The 23,315-nt window shown below is 45.0% G+C and overlaps 1 protein-coding gene across 1 annotated transcript in view; it reads left to right on the top strand.

Moving 5' to 3' along the window:
• LOC111977670 (mitogen-activated protein kinase kinase kinase kinase 3) overlaps positions 1–23,315 on the top strand; it is a 70,025-nt gene that overhangs the window by 40,268 nt on the left and 6,442 nt on the right. The window contains exons 3-19 of the mRNA XM_070448701.1: positions 7,225–7,315; positions 7,746–7,810; positions 8,124–8,179; positions 8,266–8,313; positions 8,452–8,494; positions 8,629–8,701; positions 8,935–9,066; positions 9,427–9,489; positions 9,615–9,696; positions 9,793–9,909; positions 13,310–13,388; positions 13,987–14,045; positions 14,472–14,534; positions 16,193–16,245; positions 17,559–17,597; positions 18,196–18,258; positions 19,536–19,710. Of these exons, the coding sequence (XP_070304802.1) occupies positions 7,225–7,315; positions 7,746–7,810; positions 8,124–8,179; positions 8,266–8,313; positions 8,452–8,494; positions 8,629–8,701; positions 8,935–9,066; positions 9,427–9,489; positions 9,615–9,696; positions 9,793–9,909; positions 13,310–13,388; positions 13,987–14,045; positions 14,472–14,534; positions 16,193–16,245; positions 17,559–17,597; positions 18,196–18,258; positions 19,536–19,710 (1,301 nt within the window). The remainder of the gene's footprint in view (positions 1–7,224; positions 7,316–7,745; positions 7,811–8,123; positions 8,180–8,265; positions 8,314–8,451; positions 8,495–8,628; positions 8,702–8,934; positions 9,067–9,426; positions 9,490–9,614; positions 9,697–9,792; positions 9,910–13,309; positions 13,389–13,986; positions 14,046–14,471; positions 14,535–16,192; positions 16,246–17,558; positions 17,598–18,195; positions 18,259–19,535; positions 19,711–23,315) is intronic.

Raw genomic sequence — 23,315 nt, 5'->3', positions numbered from 1 at the left:
AGCGTTCTGTTTGGCTGTATCACCTCCTGATATGGCAAGTGCACCACCCGCAAAGGCAGGGGTGTCCAAAGAGTGGTGTGGTCAGCCCAACTCATCACACTGCCTGCCCTCCAGGACATCTACAGCACCCAGTGTCACAGGATGGCCAAGAAGATCATCAAAGACCTCATCCACCCGAGCAACGGGCTGTTCACCCCGCTGCCATCTAAATGGAGTAGACTGTACAGGTGCATCGAAGCTGGGACACTAACAAAATTATGTGGACACCTGCTCGTCGAACATCTCATTCCAAAATCCTGGGCATTTAATATGGAGTTGGTCCCCCCTTTGCTGCTATAACAGCCTCCTCTCTTCTGGGAAGGCTCACTAGATGGTGGGACATTGCTGCAGGGACTTGCTTCCATTTAGCTACGAGCATTAGTAAGGTCGGGCACTGATGTTAGCTGATTAGGCCTGGCTCGCAGTCGGCGTTCCAATTCATCCCAAAGGTGTCGAAGGGGTTGTGGTCAGGGCTCTGTGCAGGTCAGTCAAGTTCTTCCACACCGATCGTGACAAACTATTTCTCTATGGACCTTTGTGCATGGGGGCATTGTCATGCTGAAAAGGGCCTTCCCCAAACTGTTGTCAGTTTGTTAGCACAGAATCGTCTAGAATGGTGCAGCAGGTAGCCTAGTGGTTAGAGCGTTGGGGCAGTAACCGAAAGGTTGCTGGATCAAATCCCTGAGCTGACAAGGTAAAAATCAGTCGTTCTGCCCCTGAACAAGGTACTTAACCCACTGTTCCCCGGTAGGAAATCATTGTAAATAAGAATGTTCTTAACTGACTTGCCTAGTTAAATAAAGGTTACATAAAAAAATATATATATATATTGTTGAAAAATAAGAAAGTCCTTGTATGCTGTAGTGTTAAGATTTCCATTCACTGGAGCTAAGGGGCCTAGCCCAAACCATGAAAAACAGCCCCAGACCATTATTCCTCCTCCACCAAACTTTACAGTTGACACTATGCAGTGGGGCAGGTAGTGTTCTCCTGGCATCTGCCAAACCCAGATTCGTCCGTCGGACTGCCAGATGGTGAAGTGTGTTTCATCACTCCAGAGAACGTTTTTCTACTGCTCCAGAGTCCAATGGAGGCGAGCTTTACACCACCCGAGCCGACGCTCATGGTGGACTTAGGCTTGTTTGCGGCTGCTCGGCCATGGAATCCCATTTCATTAAGCTCAGATGAACAGTTCTTGTGCTGATGTTGCTTCCAGAGGCAATTTGCAACTCAGTAGGGAGTGTTGCAACCGAGGACAGGTGTTTTTCTACACGCTTCAGCACTCGGTGGTCCCGTTCTGTGTGCTTGTGTGGTCTACCACTTCGCGGCTACCACTTTCTGCCCTGCTAGAGCTTCCCCGGTGTGCTATTATTGTGAAGTGGAAACATCTAGGAGCAACAATGACTCAGCCGCGAAGTGGTAGACCACACAAGCACACAGAACGGGACCACCGAGTGCTGAAGCGCGTGCATCTCCAGGCCATCCAACTGTTAAACAATCACCACTAGCGGGCCTCCGCTCAGTACCCTGCCCTGAACCTTAGTCACTGTTACTAGCTGGCTACCACCAAGTACTCTACCCTGCAGAGACTGCTGCCCTATGTATATAGAGTCATTGAACACTTGTCACTTTGTTTGCATACAGGTTTACCCACAATATGTACAGTACCAGTCAAAAGTTCGGACACACCTACTCATTCCAGGGCACTTCTTTATTTTTACGATTTTCTATGTTGTAGAATAATAGTGAAGATGAAAAAACACATATGGAATCATGTAGCAACCAAAAAAGTGCTAAACAAAACAAATTCTACTAAGTAGCCACCCTTTGCCTTGATGACAGCTTTGCACACTCTTGGCATTATCTCAACCAACTTCATGAGGTAGTCACCTGGAATGCATTTCAATTAACAGGTGTGCATTGTTAAAAGTTCATTTGTGGAATTTCTTTCCTTCTTAATGCGTTTGAGCCACTCAGTTGTGTTGTGACAAGGTAGGGGTGGTATACAGAAGATAGCCCTATTTGGTAAAAGACCAAGTCCATATTATGGCAAGAACAGCTCAAATAAGCAAAGAGAAACGACAGTACATTATTACTTTAAGACATGAAGGTCAGTCAACACTGAATTGAATTTTCTTCAATTGCATTTGCAAAAACCATCAAGCGCTATGATGACACTCTCATGAAGTCTGCCACAGAAAAGAAAGACCCAGAGTCACCTCTGCTGCAGAGGATAAGTTCATTAGAGTTACCAGTCTCAGAAATTGCAGCCCAAATAAATGCTTCAGAGTTCAAGTAACAGACACATCTCAACATCAACTGTTCAGAGGAGACTGTGTGAATCAGGCCTTCATGGGAGAATTAGTGCAAAGAAACCACTACTAAAGGACACCGATAAGAGAAGAGACTTTCTTGGGCCAAGAAACACGAGCAATGGACATTCGACCGGTGGAAGTCTGTCCTTTTGGTCTGATCTTTGTGAGACGCGGACGAGGTGAACGGAAGATCTCTGCATGTGTGGTTCCCACCGTGAAGCATGGAGGAGGAGGTGTGACAGTGTGCTTTGCTGGTGACACTGTCTGTGATTTATTTAGAATTCAAGGCACACTTAACCAGCATGGCTACCACAGCATTCTGCAGCGATACGCCATCCCATCTGGTTTGGGCATAGTCCCACTATCATTTTTTCCCCAACAGGACTATGACCCAACACACCTCCAGGCTGTGTAAGGGTTATTTGACCAAGAAGTAGAGTGCTGCATCAGATGACCTAGCCTCCGCAATCACCTGACCTCAAACCAATTGAGATGGTTTGGGATGAGTTGGACCGCAGAGTGAAGGAAAAGCAGTCAGCAAGTGCTCAGCATATGTGGAACTCCTTCAAGACTGTTGGAAAAGCATTCCAGGTGAAGCTGGCTGAGAGATTGGCAAGAGTGTTCAAGCTGTCATCAAGGCAAATGGTGGCTACTTTGAAGAATCTAAAATATATTTAGATTGAGTTTACACCATGATTCCATATGTGTTTGTCATTTTGATATCTGAGCTATTATTCTACAATGTAAAAATACAGAAAAACGCTTGAATGGTGACACCAAGCACACAGCCAAGACAACGCAGGAGTGGCTTCGGGACACGTCTTTGAATTTCCTTGAGTGGCCGAGCCAAAGCCCGGACTTGAACCCGATCGAACATGTCTGGAGAGACCTGAAAATAGCTGTGCAGCGATGCTCCTCATCCAACCTGACAGAGCTTGAGAGGATATGCAGAGAAGAATGGGAGAAACTCCCACAATATAGGTGTGCCAAGCTTGTCATACCAAAGAAGACTAGGCTGTTATCGCTGCCAAAGGTGCTTCAACAAAGTACTGAGTAAAGGGTCTGAATACTTATGTAAATGTTATTTCCATTTTAATATATATTTTTAATTAGCAACATTTCTAAAAACCTGTTTTTGCTTTGTCATTATGTGGTGTTGTGTGTAGATTGAGGGGGGGGGGGGGACAATCTAATCAATTTTAGAATAAGGCTGTAACGTAACAAAATGAGGAAAAGGTCAAGAGGTCTGAATACTTTCCGAATGCACTGTACATTACATAGCATGAAGAAACAAAGCTTGTTACTACTTGTCAGACATGGAGAATTTATACTATATACGTGTTGTTGGTGTGGGGGGGGTCCATGGATGTTTATTTTTTTTAGAATTTCTTTGTATTCGTAATGTCTAATAATTGTTAGAAGAATGTTTGGTCCAATTTTAATCTTAGGTACTACATTTATTGAATATTATATGAACCCTGTAATTTAAAATGGCCAATTTGGGTGCAATAAATTTGCTTAATTTCTCAGATCAAATTATACAGTATTTCAAGTAGTGTATGCATGCCAGAACAGTGTTTAGTACTGTTTTGGCTCAGTCTTAAGTGATTGATTGTCTGGAATGTTAGTTATGCAGGACGGAGCATCTGATGCGCTGGGTATGGATTTCAAAGGCAGGAACAGAATGACTGAACCCTGCAGTGAGGATTATCAATTCTCCTGAAATGTTTCATGTGAAATACTTCCTATCCAATTGAAATCTCTCTTTCTCTGCTCCTCCCAGTGATTATGAACTCTCCCACTGGTAAGCTGTGTATCATTACCTTGACACACGTTTTTTAAAAATCTTGAGCTTCATTTGATAAGCCTTTGCAGCGGTGCACCTGTCATTTTCCGCAGGCATTAATAGACAAACATCGACGCTTAAGAACACGGCACTGTGTTTGCACTTCATCTTCAGATTTATTTTACTTCTCCTAGGGTTGAGTCCTCGGAGATCCGCGTGCACAACTCCAAATGTTCATGTCAAGATCTTATTGACGTCAATGCATGATTTAGGCAAAAGCCTGTAAACGGCAATTGGATCTCATTCAGGATTCACCCTACTTTTCGCCCTCCTTTTACCTCTGTGCTGTAACCTATGAATTGTATTTTATTTTTATTTTTTATTTTTGCCCTTTGTAGTGCTTGAGCGGTGACCCATCACAGCCATCTCTGACACAGAGCCAAGTTGTCATGCTGCAGCATCGGGGTGTAAACACTGTGGTATAGCTGGAGGACATATACAGTGCCTTCAGAAATTATTCACCCACCTTGACTTTTTCTACCTTTTTGTTGTGTTACAGCCTAAATTAAAAATTGATTAAATTGAGATTTTGTGTCACTGGCCTGCACGCAATACCCCATTAAACTGAAATGTCTTCAGTCAATAAGTATTCAAACTCTTTGTTATACCAAGCCTAAATAAGTTCAGGAGTAAACATTTGCGTAACAAGTCACAAGTTCCATGGACTCACTCTGTGTGCAATAATAGTGTTTAACATAATTTATTTTATGACTACCTCATCTCTGTCCCCTATACATTCAATTATCTTTAAGGTCCATCAGTCGAGCAGTGAATTTCAAACACAGATTCAACCACAAAGACCCAGGGAGGTTTTCCAATGCCTCACAACGAAGGGCACCTATTGGTAGATGGGTAAAAATGAAAGACGCAGACATTGAATATCACTTTGAGCATGGTGAAGTTATTAAGTACACTTCTGGATGGTGTATCAATACACACAGTCACCACAAAGATGCATGCGTCCCTCCTAACTCCGTTGCCGGAGAGGAAGGAAACCACTCATCGATTTTTACCATGAGGCCAATAGTGACTTTAAAACAGTTAGTTTAATGGCTGTGATAGGAGAAAACTGAGGATGGATCGACATTGTAGTTACTCCATAATATTAACCTAAAGAAGAGTGAAAAGAAGGAAGCCTGTACAGAAAAAAAAATATTTCAAAAATTCATCCTGTTTCCAATAAGGCACTAAAGTAAAATCGTAAAAAATTGGTCAAAGAAATGTACTTTGTCTTGAACGCAACACGTTATGTTTGGGGCAATTCCAACGTACCACTCTTCATATGGTGCTGGCTGCATCGTGTTATGGGTATGCTTGTCATCGGCAAGGACTAGGGAGTTTATTAGGATCAAAAGAAACGCAATAAAGCTAAGCACAGGAAAAATCCTAAAGGGAAAACCTGTTTATTTGCTTTCCAACAGACATTGGTGACAAATTCACCTTTTCAGTGGGATAATAACCTAAAACCCAAGGCCAAATATACACTCAATCTATGGCAAGGCTTGAAAATGGCTGTCTAGCATTGATCACCAACAAACTTGACAGCTTGCAAATATTGTATAATCCAGGTGTTGCAGAGCTTAAACTTTACCTAGAAAGACTCACAGCTGTAATCGCTGCCAAAGGTGATGTATTGACTCAGGGGTATCAATATTTATGTAAATGACAGAGTTCTGTTTTTCATTTTCAATACATTTGCGCAAAAAAAACATGTTTCCACTTTGTCATTATGGGGTATTGTGTGTAGATGGGTGATGAAACATTTTTAATCCATGTTGAATTCAGGCTGTAACAGCTAAATGGGGATAAGTCCAGGGATATGAATACTTTCTGGAGCTACTGGAGCCCCACCTATCATGTGACAGTGTTAGCACTTAGCAAGCTGTGTGGCTGCTTGACAGCTCAGGGCGCTAGAAGGATATAGGTGGTTATTCCGGGTTTGGCATGATTTAATAATTTGCCAACGGTCCCACATGAATTTATAGCAGGTTTTAGTGACTGGAAAGGGTTAAACCTCTCCATACATAACTAGTTTATAAGGCTTATGTGAATGATTGTAGATGTGTCCTAGCATGTATGCCTTTTTGTCCACTATGTGCTTCAACAATTCCTGTCTGTATAGCTGCTGGGGCCCTTGGGTCAGACTCGTTACCATAGTAACAGAGCTTTGCCTTGGAGATATGGGTCAGGAAGGGCACTAATTCGCTTAGACATTCACAGATCTGAAGGGCTTGACAGTGACACACAGACAGAGACCAGGGTATCCATCAGACAGTAGCGCTTCAACTCGGGGTCAAAGGATGTGCTGACATTAAGGGGGCTATGTAGGCCCGTGTGTGGAGATGCCAACTCAACAATATTCACCCACATCCATTCTGACTGTTGTCAAAGATGGTTCTGAGTGTGGATGGATGTGAGTGTACTGTATGTGGATGTGTGTGTCTCACTTTAAAACTGTATACAGCATATAGATGGTCCTGTGCGGGTAATAGTGTCTGCTAAATTACTCAAATGTATATGGAGCAACCGAAATAGACGTTTTGACATTTAAATAAGATTATTTCTAAGCTGGTACTCCGCTGAAATGGTCTTTTAGCTATTTTATCCATGCTGAGATGTGCTGTCATTTCGTATAAGTCCGGGCTCTTAGTCATGTCCCAGCGTTTTCAAGGCATCCTAAAATAGCTGGATCTGATGCAGTTAGTGCTGCAGTGCCTTCACTTCCTGCATCAATATATTTACTGTAGACACTACAGCCTCAAAACAAGTTCTATCATGTTTACCATCTGCATGAATTTGAAATGATGTAATGTGTTGGTGTCTGTATCCTGAGATTGCTGTATTGGCCTGGTAGCCATGTCTGTTTCTGCTTAAACTACCATCTCTGTTGTACGGCATGACGACAACATGTCAGAGGAGTTGGCTAAAGCACAAACGGATCTAGCCACCAGGCTAATGCTTTATGGCTTGATCATGTAATAATGAACATGTAACTGATCGGCTGGCTGACTATTTGATTGACAGGTGAGGACTTTGAGGTGGTGCAGCAGGAGATCATCATGATGAAGGACTGCAAACACTCCAACATTGTGGCCTACTTCGGTAGCTATCTCAGGTAAGACTGGCATACTGACAGATCAGGTATGGATAGACGATACATCTCTCTGAAGTTGGACTCAAATAATACAGCTATTTCATGTGCTTATTTTGAACCTAAGCTTGTTGCCTGCCTTTTGGACGACCACTCCCGTTGTTAGGGCGGAGACATGAGCATCTCGTCATTATATACAGATCTCTGGTGCAAATGGATAGGTGCACAGAAGGAGCGAACGAGACCAAAAAGACAACATGAGAACAAGCGGGAATACAAAAAAAACTATTGATTTTTGCGATGCAGGCATTTGGAATATCGTGCAAAAACATTCAATTCAAATGAATTAGATGTATCGCCCAGCTCTAGCTTTGAGTCTTGCGTTCCCAGTCTTGCTGACTTGTGGTCTGTTGAGAGGGATATTGACAGTGAGTGTATCACTTCCCTTCTCCAGGAGAGATAAATTATGGATCAGCATGGAGTACTGCGGAGGAGGATCTCTGCAGGATATTTATCATGGTAGGGGACACATTCCCACACTCACAAACTCGCTCACACTGTGGCAACCTATGCATTCACCCATGCTCACAGTCACCCTAACAGAATAGCTTTGTTTTCACCTAAAAACAGACCATGAAGCACAATAAATGAAAGCTTGTTGCAATCAATATCCACATTTTTCACTCACACACTTAAGCCAGCCAGCCAGCACAGTAAATAGCACTCTAACTGAATCAACTGATGTTGAACTCGAAATTGTGTATGAATTGCTTGATACACATTGGATAGCTCTTTTAAACTCTTTCCTCATCTCTTCCTCCCTCCTGTCCAGTGACTGGGCCTCTGTCTGAGTCTCAGATTGCGTATATGTCACGGGAAACCCTTCAGGTATGTTTTTATCCCTGCTGCCAGTGCCATGGGCATCTATGGGTCAGATTGAATGAGAATGTGTTTTGCTGTTTTTTTACTTACAGGGTTTGTACTATCTCCACAACAAAGGCAAAATGCACAGAGACATTAAGGTAAAGCCATGTCAGTGATGGTAATAAGCATGCTTTCGAGTAGAGACGATTGCCTTTCACTCCTTACTCATCTTTGCAAAAAATATCTCTAAAATGTTGATGGTATTTTTTGCCTGACCCTATTACTTTTCCTCATAGGGAGCAAATATTCTATTGACAGACAACGGCTATGTGAAACTAGGTAAGGCCACGGACAACCACTACTTTCCTCTCAACCAGACATGTCACTTCCCAAAGCCTCACCTTGAGTACCTATTAGAATGAGATCTCACAATACATCTGATCTTTTTGCTGATTTTCCTCCCTCTCCCTCAGCTGACTTTGGTGTATCAGCACAGATCACTGCCACGCTGGCTAAGAGGAAGTCCTTCATTGGAACACCATACTGGTGAGTGTCTCCCCTGGCCCCTCCCCTCAGTGTCATACTCTGGATAGACTGACATTATGTTATGGTTAATTGACTTATTGTGACAGACCATTTATATTGCTCTGGACAGTGTTATGATTGTATTTGATTGCCTTGAGTGATTGTTGGTCTATGCCTGATAAATACTGTTTTTTTCTGTTTGTCTCTCTCTTTTTCTCTTTCGCCTCGCTCCCTCCCTCCTCTCATCCTATCAGGATGGCTCCAGAGGTGGCAGCCGTGGAGAGGAAGGGGGGCTACAACCAGTTGTGTGATATCTGGGCCGTGGGCATCACAGCTATCGAGCTTGCCGAGCTGCAGCCTCCCATGTTCGACCTGCACCCTATGAGGTGAGTCTGTGTGTAGGGGGATGTGCGAATTAAGCCTTATGACTGTGATGCTGGATATTTATTTAAGCAATAATGCACGAGGTGGTGAGGTATATGGCCAATATACCACGGCTAAGGTCTGTTCTAAGGGCTGGATACAGCTGTGGTATATTGGCCATATACCACAAACCCCCGAGGTGCCTTATTGCTATTATGAACTGTTTACCAATGTCCTTAAAAATGAAGATAATGTTTTGTTATACCCAGGGCTCAAACCACCCAGTGGTAGATTGTGGTAGATTCCTCCATTTACTTAGATATCACATTGTTACGACTAATGTACTTTGTTCTAGAAACCAAGTCCGTTTCCTTTCTTCCTAGGGCCCTTTTCTTGATGACAAAGAGTAATTTCCAGCCACCCAAATTGAAAGACAAAGTGAAATGGTAAGTGTTCACCTCTCTTCTGTGAATAGTGAGGGAAAGGTTTCATTCTCAGTTTAACAATTTTCTCTTCATATTATAAACATAAACGCACTGACCTCTATCTTTTCTATCTCCTCCTATGAAAGGGGAAATAATTTCCATCATTTTGTCAAATTGTCCCTGACAAAAAATACCAAGAAGAGGCCAACAGCAGAGAAACTATTACAGGTAATCCCAGTCTAGAGGGAAACACTAGATATGAGTGTTTGTCATGATATGAGTGTCTGTGGGCTGTGACCACGCGTCCCCTTCCTGTGTCCACAGCACCCGTTTGTGTCACAGCCTCTCAGTCGAACCCTGGCCATCGAACTGCTGGACAAATCCAACAACCCAGACCACACCACATACAACGACTTTGACGATGACGACCCAGAACCAGAGGTAGAATCACCCTCCACCACCCTAACCCACATCTCCAACCTCTCCATCTCTTCAGGTTTCTCAAATCTAATAGCAGGATACTGACACCTGTCCTCATTGGTCTCTACGCATTTAGTTCGTACAATCATGCTGATTTCTTAACTGTCAGAGTTCTACATCTTTCCTCTCTCGTTCCTCCCTTTTCCATTACCCCTCTCTCTGCTCTTCTTCATCCTCTTCCTCAGTTTAAATATATGGGCCACTTCCTTCCCATCACCCCAGGTGCTCGGCGAGCACCTCGCTTTGCCATGCGCAAGAAGGTACCAATGTGGCCTGCATTACAACTGCACCAGTACCACTGTGATCAGTACCTGTAGAAACAGAGAACTAACACCGGTCTGTGTGTGCTCAGATAGACTGGACTGGGTCTTGTCATTGAACCTTGCTTATGGAGTTGCTGTTACTTCATTTGTTAAATGTATCTGCATGTGGGATTTTGAAGAGTGTTTTGGGTGCGTTTTAGGCATGAATAGGGGCACAGGTAAACTGTGAGAATAAGTTCAGATGGCATACTATGTGTAACACTTTGGGAAAAATGTCTCGCTCTCACACACCTTGTGTATATACATGTGTTTGTTACATATTGTACATACCTTCTGTTTTATATGCATGTTTGTTTGTTAAAGCTGATGTTAACAAGCTTGTGATTTGTCTAGCTAGGCCAAGGGTGTGTTTTTACTGCATAAACATATAGAAACTAGAACTTGATTGATATGTTGAGGTGAGGTCAAACTGAGGTGCCGTTTCCCACCTGGACAAGAGGAACACCAATGTGAGTGCTGTTCATTGACTACAGCTCAGCGATCAACAGCATAGTGCTCACAACGCTCATCACGAAGCTAAGGACCCTGGGACTAAACACCTTCCTCTGCAACTGGATCCTGGATTTCCTGACGGGCCGCCCCCAGGTGGTAAGGGTAGGAAACGACATCTGCCACGCTGATCCTCAACAAGGGGTCCCTCAGGGGTGCGTGCTTAGTCCCCTCCTGTGCTCCCTGTTCACCCACGACTGCGTGGCCAAGCGCGACTGCAACACAATCATTAAGTTTGCTGACAGAACAACAGTGGTAGGCCTGATCACCGACAAGGATAAGACCGCCTATAGGGAAGAGGTCAGAGACCTGGTAGTGTGGTGCCAGGACAACAACTTCTCCCTCAACGTGAGCAAGACAAAGGAGCTGATCATGGACTACAGGAAAAGGAGGGCCGAACACACCCCCATTCACATCAACGGGGCTGAAGTGGAGAGGGTCGAGAGCTCCTTGGTGTCCACATCACCAACAAACTATCATGGTCCAAACACACCAAGACAGTCGTGAGGAGGGCACGACAACATCTTTCCACCTCAGGAGACTGAAAAGATTTGGCATGGGTCCCCAGATCCTCAAAAAGTTCTACATCGGCACCATCAAGAGCATAATGACGGGTTGCGTCACAGCCTGCTCGGCAGCCGACCGTAAAGCGCTACAGAGGGTAGTGTGTATGGCCGAGTACGTCACTGGGGCCAAGCTTCCTGCCATTCAAGACCTATGTAATAGGCGGTGTCAGAGGAAGGCCCTAAAAATGGTCAAATACTCCAGCCACCCAAGTCATAGACTGTTCTCTCTGCTACCGCATGGCAAGCGGTACCGGAGAGCCAAATTTAGGTCTAAAAGGCTCCTTAATAGCTTCTACCCCTAAGCCATAAGACTCCTGAACAATGAATCAAATGGCTACCCAGACTATTTACATTGACACATCTTTTGACACGTCTTTTGTTAAGTACCTCTTTTGTAAATTAGTATGTGTTTGGTCTTAGAAGACTGGTAAAAGGAATGTCCACTGATGTGAATTTGAGCTCTCCTTAATCTGCATGTGTTGTTGCTAAGACATCTATTGCTGCCTTGCGTTGCCATGGTTTATTTGCCTGCTTTCAGTGCGGTCTGTCTATCCTGTGTTCTGTTGCTGCCGTGGAGGTTGTTGTGACTGGGTCACTATATATACAAAAGTATGTGGACACCCCTTCAAATTAGTGGATTCGGTTATTTCAGCCTCACCTGTTGCTGACACGTGTATAAAATTGAGTACACATCAATGCAATCTCCATAGACCAACATTGGAAGTAGAATGGCCTTACTGAAGAGCTCAGTGACTTCCAACGTGGCATAGGATGCCACCTTTCCAACAAGTCAGTTTGTCAAATTTCTGCCCTGCTAGAGCTGCCCCGGTCAATGCTCTTGTGAAGTGGAATCCCTTAGGAGCAACAACGGCTCAGCTACGATGCGGTAGCCAACACAAGCTCGCAGAATGGGACCGCTGAGTTCCTCGGTTGCAACACTCACTACTGAGTTCCTCGGTTGCAACACTCACTACCGAGTTCCAAACTGCCTCTAGAAGAAACATCAGCACAATAACTGTTAGTCGGGAGCATCATGAAATGGGTTTCCATGGCCGAGCAGCCGCGCACAAGCATAAGATCACCATGCGCAATGCCAAGCATCTGCTGGAGTGGTGTAAAGCTTGCCGCCATTGTACTCTGGAGCAGTGGAAATGCGTTCTCTGGTGTGATGAATCACGCGTCACTATCTGGCAGTCCAACGGACTGATCTGGGTTGCCTAGTGCAAACTGTAAAGTTTGGTGGAGGAGGAATAATGGTCTGGGGCTGTTTTTCATGGTTTGGACCCCTTAGTTCCAGTGAAGAGAAATCTTAACGCTACAGCATACAATGACATTTTAGATGATTCTATGCTTCCAACTTTGTGGCAATAGTTTGGGGAAGTCCCTTCCCTGTTGCAGCATGACAATGCCCCCGTGCACAAAGCGAGGTCCATACAGAAATGGTTTGTCGAGATCGGTGTGGAAGAACTTGAACACCTTTGGGATGAATTGGAACGACGACTGCGAGCCAGGCCTAATCGCCCAATATCAGTTCCCGACCTCACTAATGCTCTTGTGGCTGAATAGAAGCAAGTCCCTGCAGCAATGTTCCATCAGCCTTCCCAAAAAAGTTGAGGCTGTTATTGCCCATGATTTTGGATTGAGATGTTCGATGAGCAGGTTTCCACATAATTTTGGTAATGTAGTGTTCAGTCCCTTCTCACCCTAAAAACCAGACTGGGTTTGAGACACCTGTAGATTGAGAACATATGAAATATACACATCTTAGAGACAGTAAGATCTATTATGATCAGCACTCTTCTTTCACCTCAATGAGAGTGATGTTGAATGTTTTTTTTTACCATGTAGCAAAGTTCGCACAGGATTTAATAAGACTACAGGTATTGGACTGAGGAATGCATAATGGGGGAAAGGTTTGTTTTTTGTGCATGATGATGATGATCTTGTCTGTTAAGGTCGTATGTTTTGTTTTCTTCCGGACAGTCTCCAGTGTCTGTTCCCCATCGGATTCGCTCCACCAGCAGGAGCACCAGGGAAGGGAAGACGCTGTCTGAGATCAACTGTAAGTTTCTATATGTGTGACTAAGGGCCTGTTTCCCGGACCCAGATTGAGCCTACGCCTGGACTACAAATCATGCTTAGTTTGTGAATCGTCCGGATTCAGTTCAGTCTGTGGCTATGGTGTATTCAGTTTTATCCCAGTCTGCTATTTCTGGCACTGTGCTTAATCTGTGGTTTGTGGAGGGACTGGCACATTAAATTCTCTGCGAGTTCATGGTAATCGTACTTTAGTTAACCTCTGTCTGTCAGGATTAACATTGGCATGAGTATAATCTATGTTTTTCAGCTTCCATAGATTAATGGCTCCTCAAACCATGCTGTGAAGGACCACAGAGACACACACACACACATACCCCTGTTAAAGCACCTCAGCACTCTCACTCATCTATCTCTAACCTGCAGCTGCACAGTTAAACTTGAAATCCTACTAGAACACCAGTCGACTCCGACAGGTTAATGTTTCTTTCTAGAGTACATGGCTGATGTTCCTCTCTCTTTCCCTCCCTCCCTCTTTCTTTGTCTTCTCCCCTACCTCTCTCTCTCCCTCCCCACTCTATAATTGTATCTCTCTCGGTCGCTCTTTCTTCCCCCACCCCCAGTTGGCCAGGTGAAGTTTGACCCTCCGCTGAGGAAGGAGACAGAGCCCCATCATGAGCCGGTGAGTAACCTGGTCCTGCAGTGTCCCCCTGATACTACTGTGGCTGAACCCTGTGTGTAGGTGACAACCTTGTGGACAAGCCCCCTTAGTTGAGACTCTGCTACAGTTTTAAATCACGCTCACAAATACTGCATATCTGAAGTCATCCACGTGATCTATCTCCCTGTGTAGCATATTTCTTGACGTTGTCTCCTAAATTTGTCTGAATGCGACTCACACTGGTACTAACCTGCACCTCTTGCTGATGTTTCAGTGCAGGGTTAACACACGGCATGCATGGCCACCCCTATTCTCTCCCCTCCACTCTCATCCCTCACTCCCTACCTCTCTTACCCATCCTCCTCTCCTGTGCTTTAATCCCTTTCTCTGATTGGATGGCATTAACTTTTGAATTAACGGGACTTTCTCATTCTGCCTGCTGAACAGCCTGACTCTGACCCGTTTTTGGACTGTGCAGAAGAGCTGTACTACACTGCGAGATCTAATCTGGTATTTTCCTCATCTCTCCATTTCTCCTTCTGGGTCGTCTCTCTGCTTCGTAACGCTTAACCGTCCTCTTTCAGTTGGCCCTTTTCCTGTCTCGTTCATGTTTCTTTTCAGTGTCTACCTTTATTGGATGTCAGTAACTGTTTGTTCATTTGCGTCTGTGAAGCTGTCTTCGCCTCATTGGCTAGTGTCTTTCGTTGTTATGCCTGTCTTATGATGTTTTTACTGTATAGCCTTCGGCCACACAACCTGTTAGACCTCACCAGCACATCGAAGGCTCTAGAGAGGGGGGGGAGTGTAATGGATGGATGAAAACAATTTCAAGAGGGATTGGAATGGAGGGATTAAAGGGATGTCTGGAGGGATTTAGGGAGAGTGGTATCTCTGGACAGCATATGGGTGGATGAACCACCTCCTTGGGGAAAACATGTGTGACTGACTTGGACCCCTGAGTCGGTGGCCTGTTAGAGCGGGACCAGATCAAGCCCTAAGCTGCCATCACCAGTCCCCCGCTGTCTCCTCCTGCCCAAATATTATCGCTGACTCTGACCACAGTCACCGTTAAACTTAGACCTCTTGTTCCTTTGTCACATATCCATACTGGGGAATGTATTGATGTGACGCGAGGCAGCAGGATATGGCAGTTTGTCAGCATAAGTAAGAATATGCTAGCTGAGCTCTCTCCGGCTCAATGTAGTATGGACGTGTCAGTTTGCGGTGCGTTCGCCTATAGGAGTCAGGGTCGGTCACTTGGTTGTGAAGGGGGAATACAGGTATCTATATCCTCGCTGGAAAATCAATATGTCCACTGAGCTGATGGACCCGCAGTGTCAGCCAATAACAGTGTTCAGTAAAGTCAGCCGCATTGCTGCAGTGCTCACGCACACATACCGTGAAACCCGCCCTTCGCCTATACCTTTGCAGCTAGTTGTGCTGAGATGCCTCTGTATGGCCCCGTGCACTGCTACACCTTCACATAGCGTTGATGGTTTCCATTCATGTCATTCAGGTTCATCTAGCCATGGACGACATGTGTCCTAGCGGTTGGAGCGTTGGGCCAGTAACTGGCTCCGGGGTTGCCGTTGCTAACGGCAGACCCTGGCCTCCGTTCTCTGAGGGTGTCTCGGGAGAGTTGGGATATGCAAAAAAAAATACAATTTCCAGTTCACATATGCATACACTTGTACAATCGGAGAAATATAAGCACCCACCGAACGGTTGTTGGTCTACTTGTTGCAGATCCATAGTGCATAATGCTGTCCTATCCCTAACGTTTATCACACTTGCACGTTAGAAACATCTATCGTAAATCGAAGCGGTGTTTCTCTAAGCAACAGCAGTGGTGACCTCTGACCTGTAGTGTCCTCGGCTCTCTGTGGGCGCTCTGTCTGCCAGCCCAAAGGGTGTTACTCTCATCTAGTCAAGGTCCTGTAATGTCCTGAATGGCCTGCTCATGAGTGTCATCAATGTGGCCTGGGAGTCACTGAGGTTACACCAGTCTCTGCCTTTTCTCTAAGTGTTTTTAGGTGTGTGTGTGTCTCCGCTCTAAAATAGTTGATGCCGTACAGTAGGTAACCTCAGACATGGTAACGTTCCACATTGTGTGTGTGTCATTGTGTTTCAGAAACAATGATGTCATTTTGATATGTGTATCTCTCTAGGACCTTCAACTGGAGTATGGACAGGAATCTCCAAGCCTAATGGGACGAAACAAGTAAGTCACTCATTCTGGGTTTCCACGTCTGTTCCTCCCTCTCTCCGCCTTTCCTCCCCCTTCCCTATTCCCTATCTCCATCCTCTCTTCATCTCTTCCCCTTGCCTCTCCAGCTCTCCTCTCCTTCTATCAAATCAAATGTATTTATATAGCCCTTCGTACATCAGCTGATATCTCAAAGTGCTGTACAGAAACCCAGCCTAAAACCCCAAACAGCAAGCAATGCAGGTGTAGAAGCACGGTGGCTAGGAAAAACTCCCTAGAAAGGCCAAAACCTAGGAAGAAACCTAGAGAGGAACCAGGCAATGAGAGGTGGCCAGTCCTCTTCTGGCTGTGCCGGGTGGAGATTATAACAACATGGCCAAGATGTTCAAATGTTCATAAATGACCAGCATGGTCAATAATAATAATAATCACAGTAGTTGTCGAGGGTGCAACACCTCAGGAGTAAATGTCATTTGGCTTTGATAGCCGATCAAATCTCCTCACCTCCCCCGATCTCCCTGCTTTGGCCTCCCCCTCTCCTCTTGTCTTATCTGTACAAAGAGATTAGCCCTAGCAGATGGTGTGGTACTGAGAGGTGGCTTCCTGTCAAGAGAAAGGCGTCTGATCTTTTATTCATGACACCTTTCCTGGAACGCAGCTCGGCTCAGAAGAAGCGCGCTGTAAGCACTGTGTGTGTGAAATGGCAAGAGACAAGACTCGCTGCTGCTTAAACCATGTGTATTTAGAAGGATGTGCTCCGTAAACCGGATGGGATGGAATGATAGATGGTGTGTTTTCATAAGTGTATGGAATAAATCAGGCGAGAGGATATTGAGAAGCCACTCAACTCAATACACCTATCAGATTTGCTGTTATTTGATCCCTGAACAGTTGATGTCCACATTCCTTCGCCCTTCTCTCACTACACAGCCTCATAGGGTTTTATATTCTCCACTTCACTGTCATTCACGCCCACCTGCGTACCAAACACTGTTGCCTACACACAGCTGACCTGACAGCTTTACACATCCCCGGTGAGTGTACAGCTCTCAGTAGCTAAGGTCAATGTTGGATGGGTTGTGATGTCCGCTCAGCTGTGATGAAACTCGCGTACTCTCACACACGCCAACACGCTGAATGTGTCGTCTGTGGTTTCCATGTGTTTTTGCCCTGTAGCCTTAAAGAATGCCATGTTAATTTAGGTCAACCCCCCCCCCCCCTGAGAGGGAGAGCCTTTACTCATGTCATGTGCGATTCTGTCACGGAGTTATTTTCTTTCTCCTCTCTTCTTCACTTCTCCCTTGTTCATTCCACTCGTTTTCCGACAGGAGTCTTCTCAAATCAGTGGAGGAGGAGCTTAAGCAGAGGTGAGTTAGGCCACGCCCCTCGGGGCTCCACCTCCAACCGTTCTTGTACTTGATTCGCGGACGCGCCCTAACCACCCCCGCCCCCCCCATCAGCCAATCACTGTTAACGCAGGACTAATCCAGCCAATCAGTGTCACGCAAAGCTAATCTGCTCCGACTGCTGCCGTTATGGTTTGACTCTGCTTTGTTTTGTCCATTGCTGTTCAGTGCTTACAAACTGGACAGGCTGCGCTGTGTGATCACCAAACACAGTGCACTTTGACAAAGCATGGCTTATACACTGACTTAATGACTTAGTCTACGCCTTCTCCTGTTAGTGTGTAGTGAAATCCCCAAGCCCTATAAGTAAGATGAGTAAAATTAGCATAATACAGCATTTCGGTTTAGTTAGCACTATTTATGTCTGGTTCAGTTCTATAGCCATGTAGTTCTTTAAACTCTACCTTTATGTAGTTAGTTCTGCTAGTAATGTAGTGGAGTTAATTTCCCCCAGTGTCTCCTCCTCCCAGTGGGTGAAAGAGGAGAGCAGCTCTGACTTTCCCTGTTGCTGTGAGTCCCACTGAGCCCCCCCCTTCCCAATCTATCTCCATCTCCTCAGGGGTCACATGACACATTTAGAGCCCGATGATGATGGTGGTGATGATGGTGATGAAACTCAACAGTAAGTCCTTCTCGTGTTCTAGTCTAGCCGCCCTCTCTGAGGGGGAAGAGTGAAGGCTACCTCTCCAGTTTCATTCACGCATCTTCATGCCGCATGCCCCACCATCACGCCCCTGCTTGTCCCTCCCTTACCAAATACCCTGTCTCCGTCTTTCTCTGCCCCACCATCACGCCCCTGCTTGTCTCTCCTATAACCAAATACCCTGTCTCCGTCGTCCTTTCTCTGCCCACATCACGCCCCTGCTTCTCCCTCCCCTTACCAATTACCCTGTCCTCCGTCTTTCTCTCTGCCCCCACCATCACGCCCCTGCGTGTCTCTCCCTTACCAAATACCCTGTCTCCGTCTTTCTCTGCCCCACCATCACGCCCCTGCTTGTCTCTCCCTTACCAAATACCCTGTCTCCGTCTTTCTCTGCGCCTCCGGTAGCCCTGCTTCCCTCCCACAGTTCACTTTGAGCTTTGGACTCTCTCATTAGCTACATTAGAGCAGAACTATGGAAAAGGTTCTGATGCATTTCAGGTTGCTTCCCCTAAGCAGTCTGGCTAACTGGGCTCCCATTTGCTTACGTCTGTGAGACGATGAACCGTTGTCATGTTTGGGTTCAGTGCTCACCAACTGTGCGTCGCCCCCTGCCATTCCTTATCTGTTTCCTGGTGTGTGTTCATCATTCTGTGCCACCTGCTTACATGCTTGCTGATCTCGGTGTGTGTGCGTGTTCTTTACTGCCTGTTTGCCATCTGCTCCTGATGTGTGGTTCTCTCTGCTTGTATCCTCACCCCTCTGTCGCCATAGTTGTCTCGGTGTCCTCCCAACCCTCTTGGTTTAACCCTTCCCACCTGTTTAACTCTAGTGCCACTCTGAGGTTTGTGTTCTCTCCTGGCGACTTAAACTTGTTACTCCATTTGATTGGTGCCATGTCTATGTCCGTCATGATTGAGGGGTTGATGGTGGTTACTGATTGGATCAGACTGTACATACACATTACATTGGGCCTTTGGGATATCCTGTTCAAGGAAATGCTAACATATGGTGTCAGTTGACTGATGGTGTCATTTGACTGGTGGGGGTTGACAGACACCTATTTGTTGTCTTGTCCAACACTTGTCTGTTGTCTAACACTGCATTGTGTGATATTAGACACTCCTGGGTTTATTCGCCCGTCACTCTGCGATGTGACACTGTGTTAACACTTTTTTTGAAAAACATGTTTTATAACTGTCTGTGTAGAACCTTGCCACTATCTAACAAACCTAACCCACCTCAATCTCTCCCTCAAGCAAACACAGTACCATCATGAGGCCCAAAGTCCCACCCCCACTGCCCCCCAAGGTAGGACCACTAGCATATTATCATACTGTAGTGTTTTGGGTCATAATCAGAGACTTCTACTTAGTGGAACGGACCCTCAAGCTAAATTCAGAGTTGCAAACACCAATATTTTCTCTCAAATTGAATTGAAACTATTGATGTTAAATGTTCTATTTGTTAGATGGTAAACAGACCTTGACAAATTAGTAATAATAGGGCAAGCATTAATCAACCGCTAGAGATTGTTGTCAACCTCTGTCTCTGTGTCTCACTCTCTCTCTCTCTCTGTGTCTCTCTCTCTCTCTCTGTCTCTCTCTCTGTGTCTCTCTCTCTCTGTCTCTCTCTCTGTGTCTATGTGTCTCTCTCTCTCTCTCTCTCTCTCTCTCTCTCATCAGGTGTCAAAACTCAAATACCCAGTGGGCCAAAATGTAAAACCTGAACAAAGTCCGGCCAACATTGAAAAAATGAACCTTTTAATATGACCCAAACAAGTTTGCTTTAACATTGAATATGAAACAAGCATCGCTTATTACCATACAATATATAATTTAATAGTGGAGACATGCAAAATCGAATTTCAAATGAAAAAAACACATCAATGCATTCATTTATTAAATAAATAAAAAAAATAAATAAAATCGTAGGCCTCTTTCTATTTGCAGCCTTCTATTTAAATACCAAAATAAACTTTTTCCACTGGCTAATAAATTACAAATAAAATAATAATAAATCAATCAACCATTCAAGCCCAGCCTTATAGCAAAAAAAAAGTGCACAAAGAAAACGTTAATTATTGCACACTGATCTAAATCTGATTGGCCCAAGCCAGATACCTGGCATCTCTTCTTGGATGCTAGTTCGTTCATAGTGTCGTCTAATGTTGTACTCCTTACTTACAGCCACGTTGATCCACAACAAGACAAACAGGTTCTTTACAGATAAACAGATATTCTGCCTCCCACTTGTCCAGAAAGCTCCTGTTTTCTGCCTTTCTTTTCGCCATTTTTGGGAAGGGATAGCGCGCTGACATTGTAGCGTCTATGTTGCTATGACTACTGTCACAGAGGAGAGGGCGTTTCTGGTCTGTCCTGATTGGCCGCGCAAAAACAACAGCAGAGCATTTATGGATTTCTGTAGATTAGGAGTATGCGCTGTAAATACCGGCAGCCAGCTCTAGTAGTAATTTGGTATTGTCTCGCGGGCCAAATATATTACCCGCGGGCCAAATTTGGCCGCAGGCCAGAAGTGTACACCCCATGATGTAGATCTACAGACAGACAAAAAGGAGAAGGAAGGAAGGATGGGCGCGAGACTCCTACGGAACGCTGATTCCGATGGATTTGGCCAAAACCGCAGGAATACACAACCAATCAGAGTAATTATCATTTGGCGCCGGCAGACAAATACCCCAAAAATACTACTAAGCTAGCGCACCTTCCGTTATAGATAGTATAGTACAGCGCAGTTCACCCCAATAACTACGAATTCCCCATTAAAATCTCTGCTGTGTTTTCGCCTGCGCAATCAGACAGGACCCAAACGCCCTCTCTCGTACATATCATACAACATAGACGCCTACAACGTCAGGCGCGCTATCCGCTACCCATTATTTCCCAAAAAATTCCAGCCGAAAATTAAAAGCGTCCACAAATCACCTAGGCCAGACTTTACACCTGCTTCACAAACAGCCTCTCATGTGTGCAGCAAATCGCGTGATTATGAACAGCCTATGTTAAAAAAACAAAAAACCTCCGCTTCGAGATCAATTGTTTCTCTAATAAGTTCAACGTGGCCCCAATCATCATTTTTAGTAAGCCCCTCTGCTAGTACAACATTAGCACGATACACTATGAACACTAGCATCCAAGAGATGAGAATCTGCCAGCCTTATTCTGGCCTCTTTGTGGCACATCAGATAGATGTCTACGGCAATAATAACGTTTACCTTCAATGTGCACCTTTTCTGCTTAACTGCGCGTACTTGAGGCGTGCAAGGCATGTGATTGTGAGATTATTATCATGGTTATTTGTAGAGAAATTAATAGACAGTGAAAAAGCTTTATTTTGGATTTAAATCAGAAGCAGCAATAGAAAAGCAGCATACGATTTTTATTAAATTTTATTTTATTTAAATAATCTAACTGAATGCCATTTGAAGTGGGAGTTGTTTCAGTGAAATTCGATTTGCATGTCTCCACTATTAAATTATATATTGTATGAATAAGCGATGCTGTTCCATATCAATTTAAAGCAAAACTTTTGTCCATATTATAAAGGTCGGCAGTATGTTTCTTCCCCATCGTTGCGGGTTAACACCTCGGATTTGCGTGTCAGTTTACCCACCTCGACTCTTGTGATTTATGAGGTTTACACCCCCCTGACCTACACCTCATTGCCAATCATGTCTCCCCTGCTGCAGTTGCTGATGACGGGCCTAACTCCCCGTCTGTGCACCAAAATCCAAGCCCCGCCTCGTCCAAGTCACGGTGACATCATTGTGCGTGCGACTAGGCATGGGGCCAAATCAAGATGAAGTACCAACCTGGAAAGATAATTAGAAAGCAAATCATTAGAAAATGACATTCTCCATCAGAGGATAGACGTATCCCCCACAACCCAGAGAGGATCGAATCACTTAATTATCACTATGAGATATAAACGAAGGAGGGAAAACGGAGGGAGGGAAAATGTGGTGAGTCCCAGTATCAGAAAGCAGGTAGCGCGAGGGGTACACAGTGATGTGAGCAAATGATATTGAGATTCCAGCAAGAAGGAAGGAAGGATATACGTGCATATGTAGAGGCATACAACACAATATCAGGGAAAAAAGGAAAGAGGAGAGAAAGAAAGACGGAGACACACACACTACATAACAACACAACACACAAAAGGAAGGGAGAAGGAGAAAGGAGAAGAGAAGAAAGGGGCGAGAGGGGGAGGGAGAGAGAAGGAAAAAGGAGAGGGGAGGGAGAAAAAGGGAAGGAGGAGGAGGGGAGGAGGAGAGAAAGAGAGAAGGCAGAAAGAGGGGAGAAGAGGGAGAGGGACCCAGAAAGGGAGGAAAGAGAAACAGCCCAAAAAAAGGAGATAGGAGGGAAGGGGAATAAGGAGGAAGGAAGGAGAAAGAGGGAGAAAGAGAGAGGGAAAGGGGGAACAGGAGGAAGAGAAGGAAAAAAGAAAAAGGGGCGGCGCAAAGAAGGAGAAGAAGAAAGGAAGGAGAACACAAGACAGAGAGAGAAGACAAGACCGACACAGAAAACAGAAGAAGGAGAGAAAGACAAACAGAGACACACACACACACACAACCACCCTCCACCAGAGAAAAGAGACAGAGAAAGAGAGACAAAAAATAGAACGAAGAGACACAGAGAGAGAGAGAGAGAGCGAGAGAAGAGAAGAACACAGACGGAGAAAGAGAAAGGAAAGAGAGAGAGACACAGAACAAGCGACGAAGAAGACACACACAAACACACAGAGACGAGAAGACACAACCCACAAAAGACGAGAAAAGAAAGAGAACCAACACAGAAACAGAGAGAGAAACACAGACCCACAGTGATCTGACGATAAAAGAACAAGCATCACACGCTGACAGAGGAAGAGTGAACATCACACACAGAATGGAAAAGAGAGAGAAAGAGAACATATGAGCTACCTACACGAAGACAAGAGACACCACCATCCCCCTGAGAAGAACAAACAAAACAAGTGTGCTACCCACACGGAAAGACAAGAAGCAATTACGAAGGATC

Source organism: Salvelinus sp. IW2-2015, linkage group LG18 (assembly GCF_002910315.2).
Source record: "Salvelinus sp. IW2-2015 linkage group LG18, ASM291031v2, whole genome shotgun sequence".
In the NCBI taxonomy this organism is placed as follows: Eukaryota; Metazoa; Chordata; class Actinopteri; order Salmoniformes; family Salmonidae; genus Salvelinus; species Salvelinus sp. IW2-2015.
The sequence above is the reverse complement of the archived record's forward strand: the minus strand, read 5'-3'. Positions and strand labels throughout refer to the sequence as shown.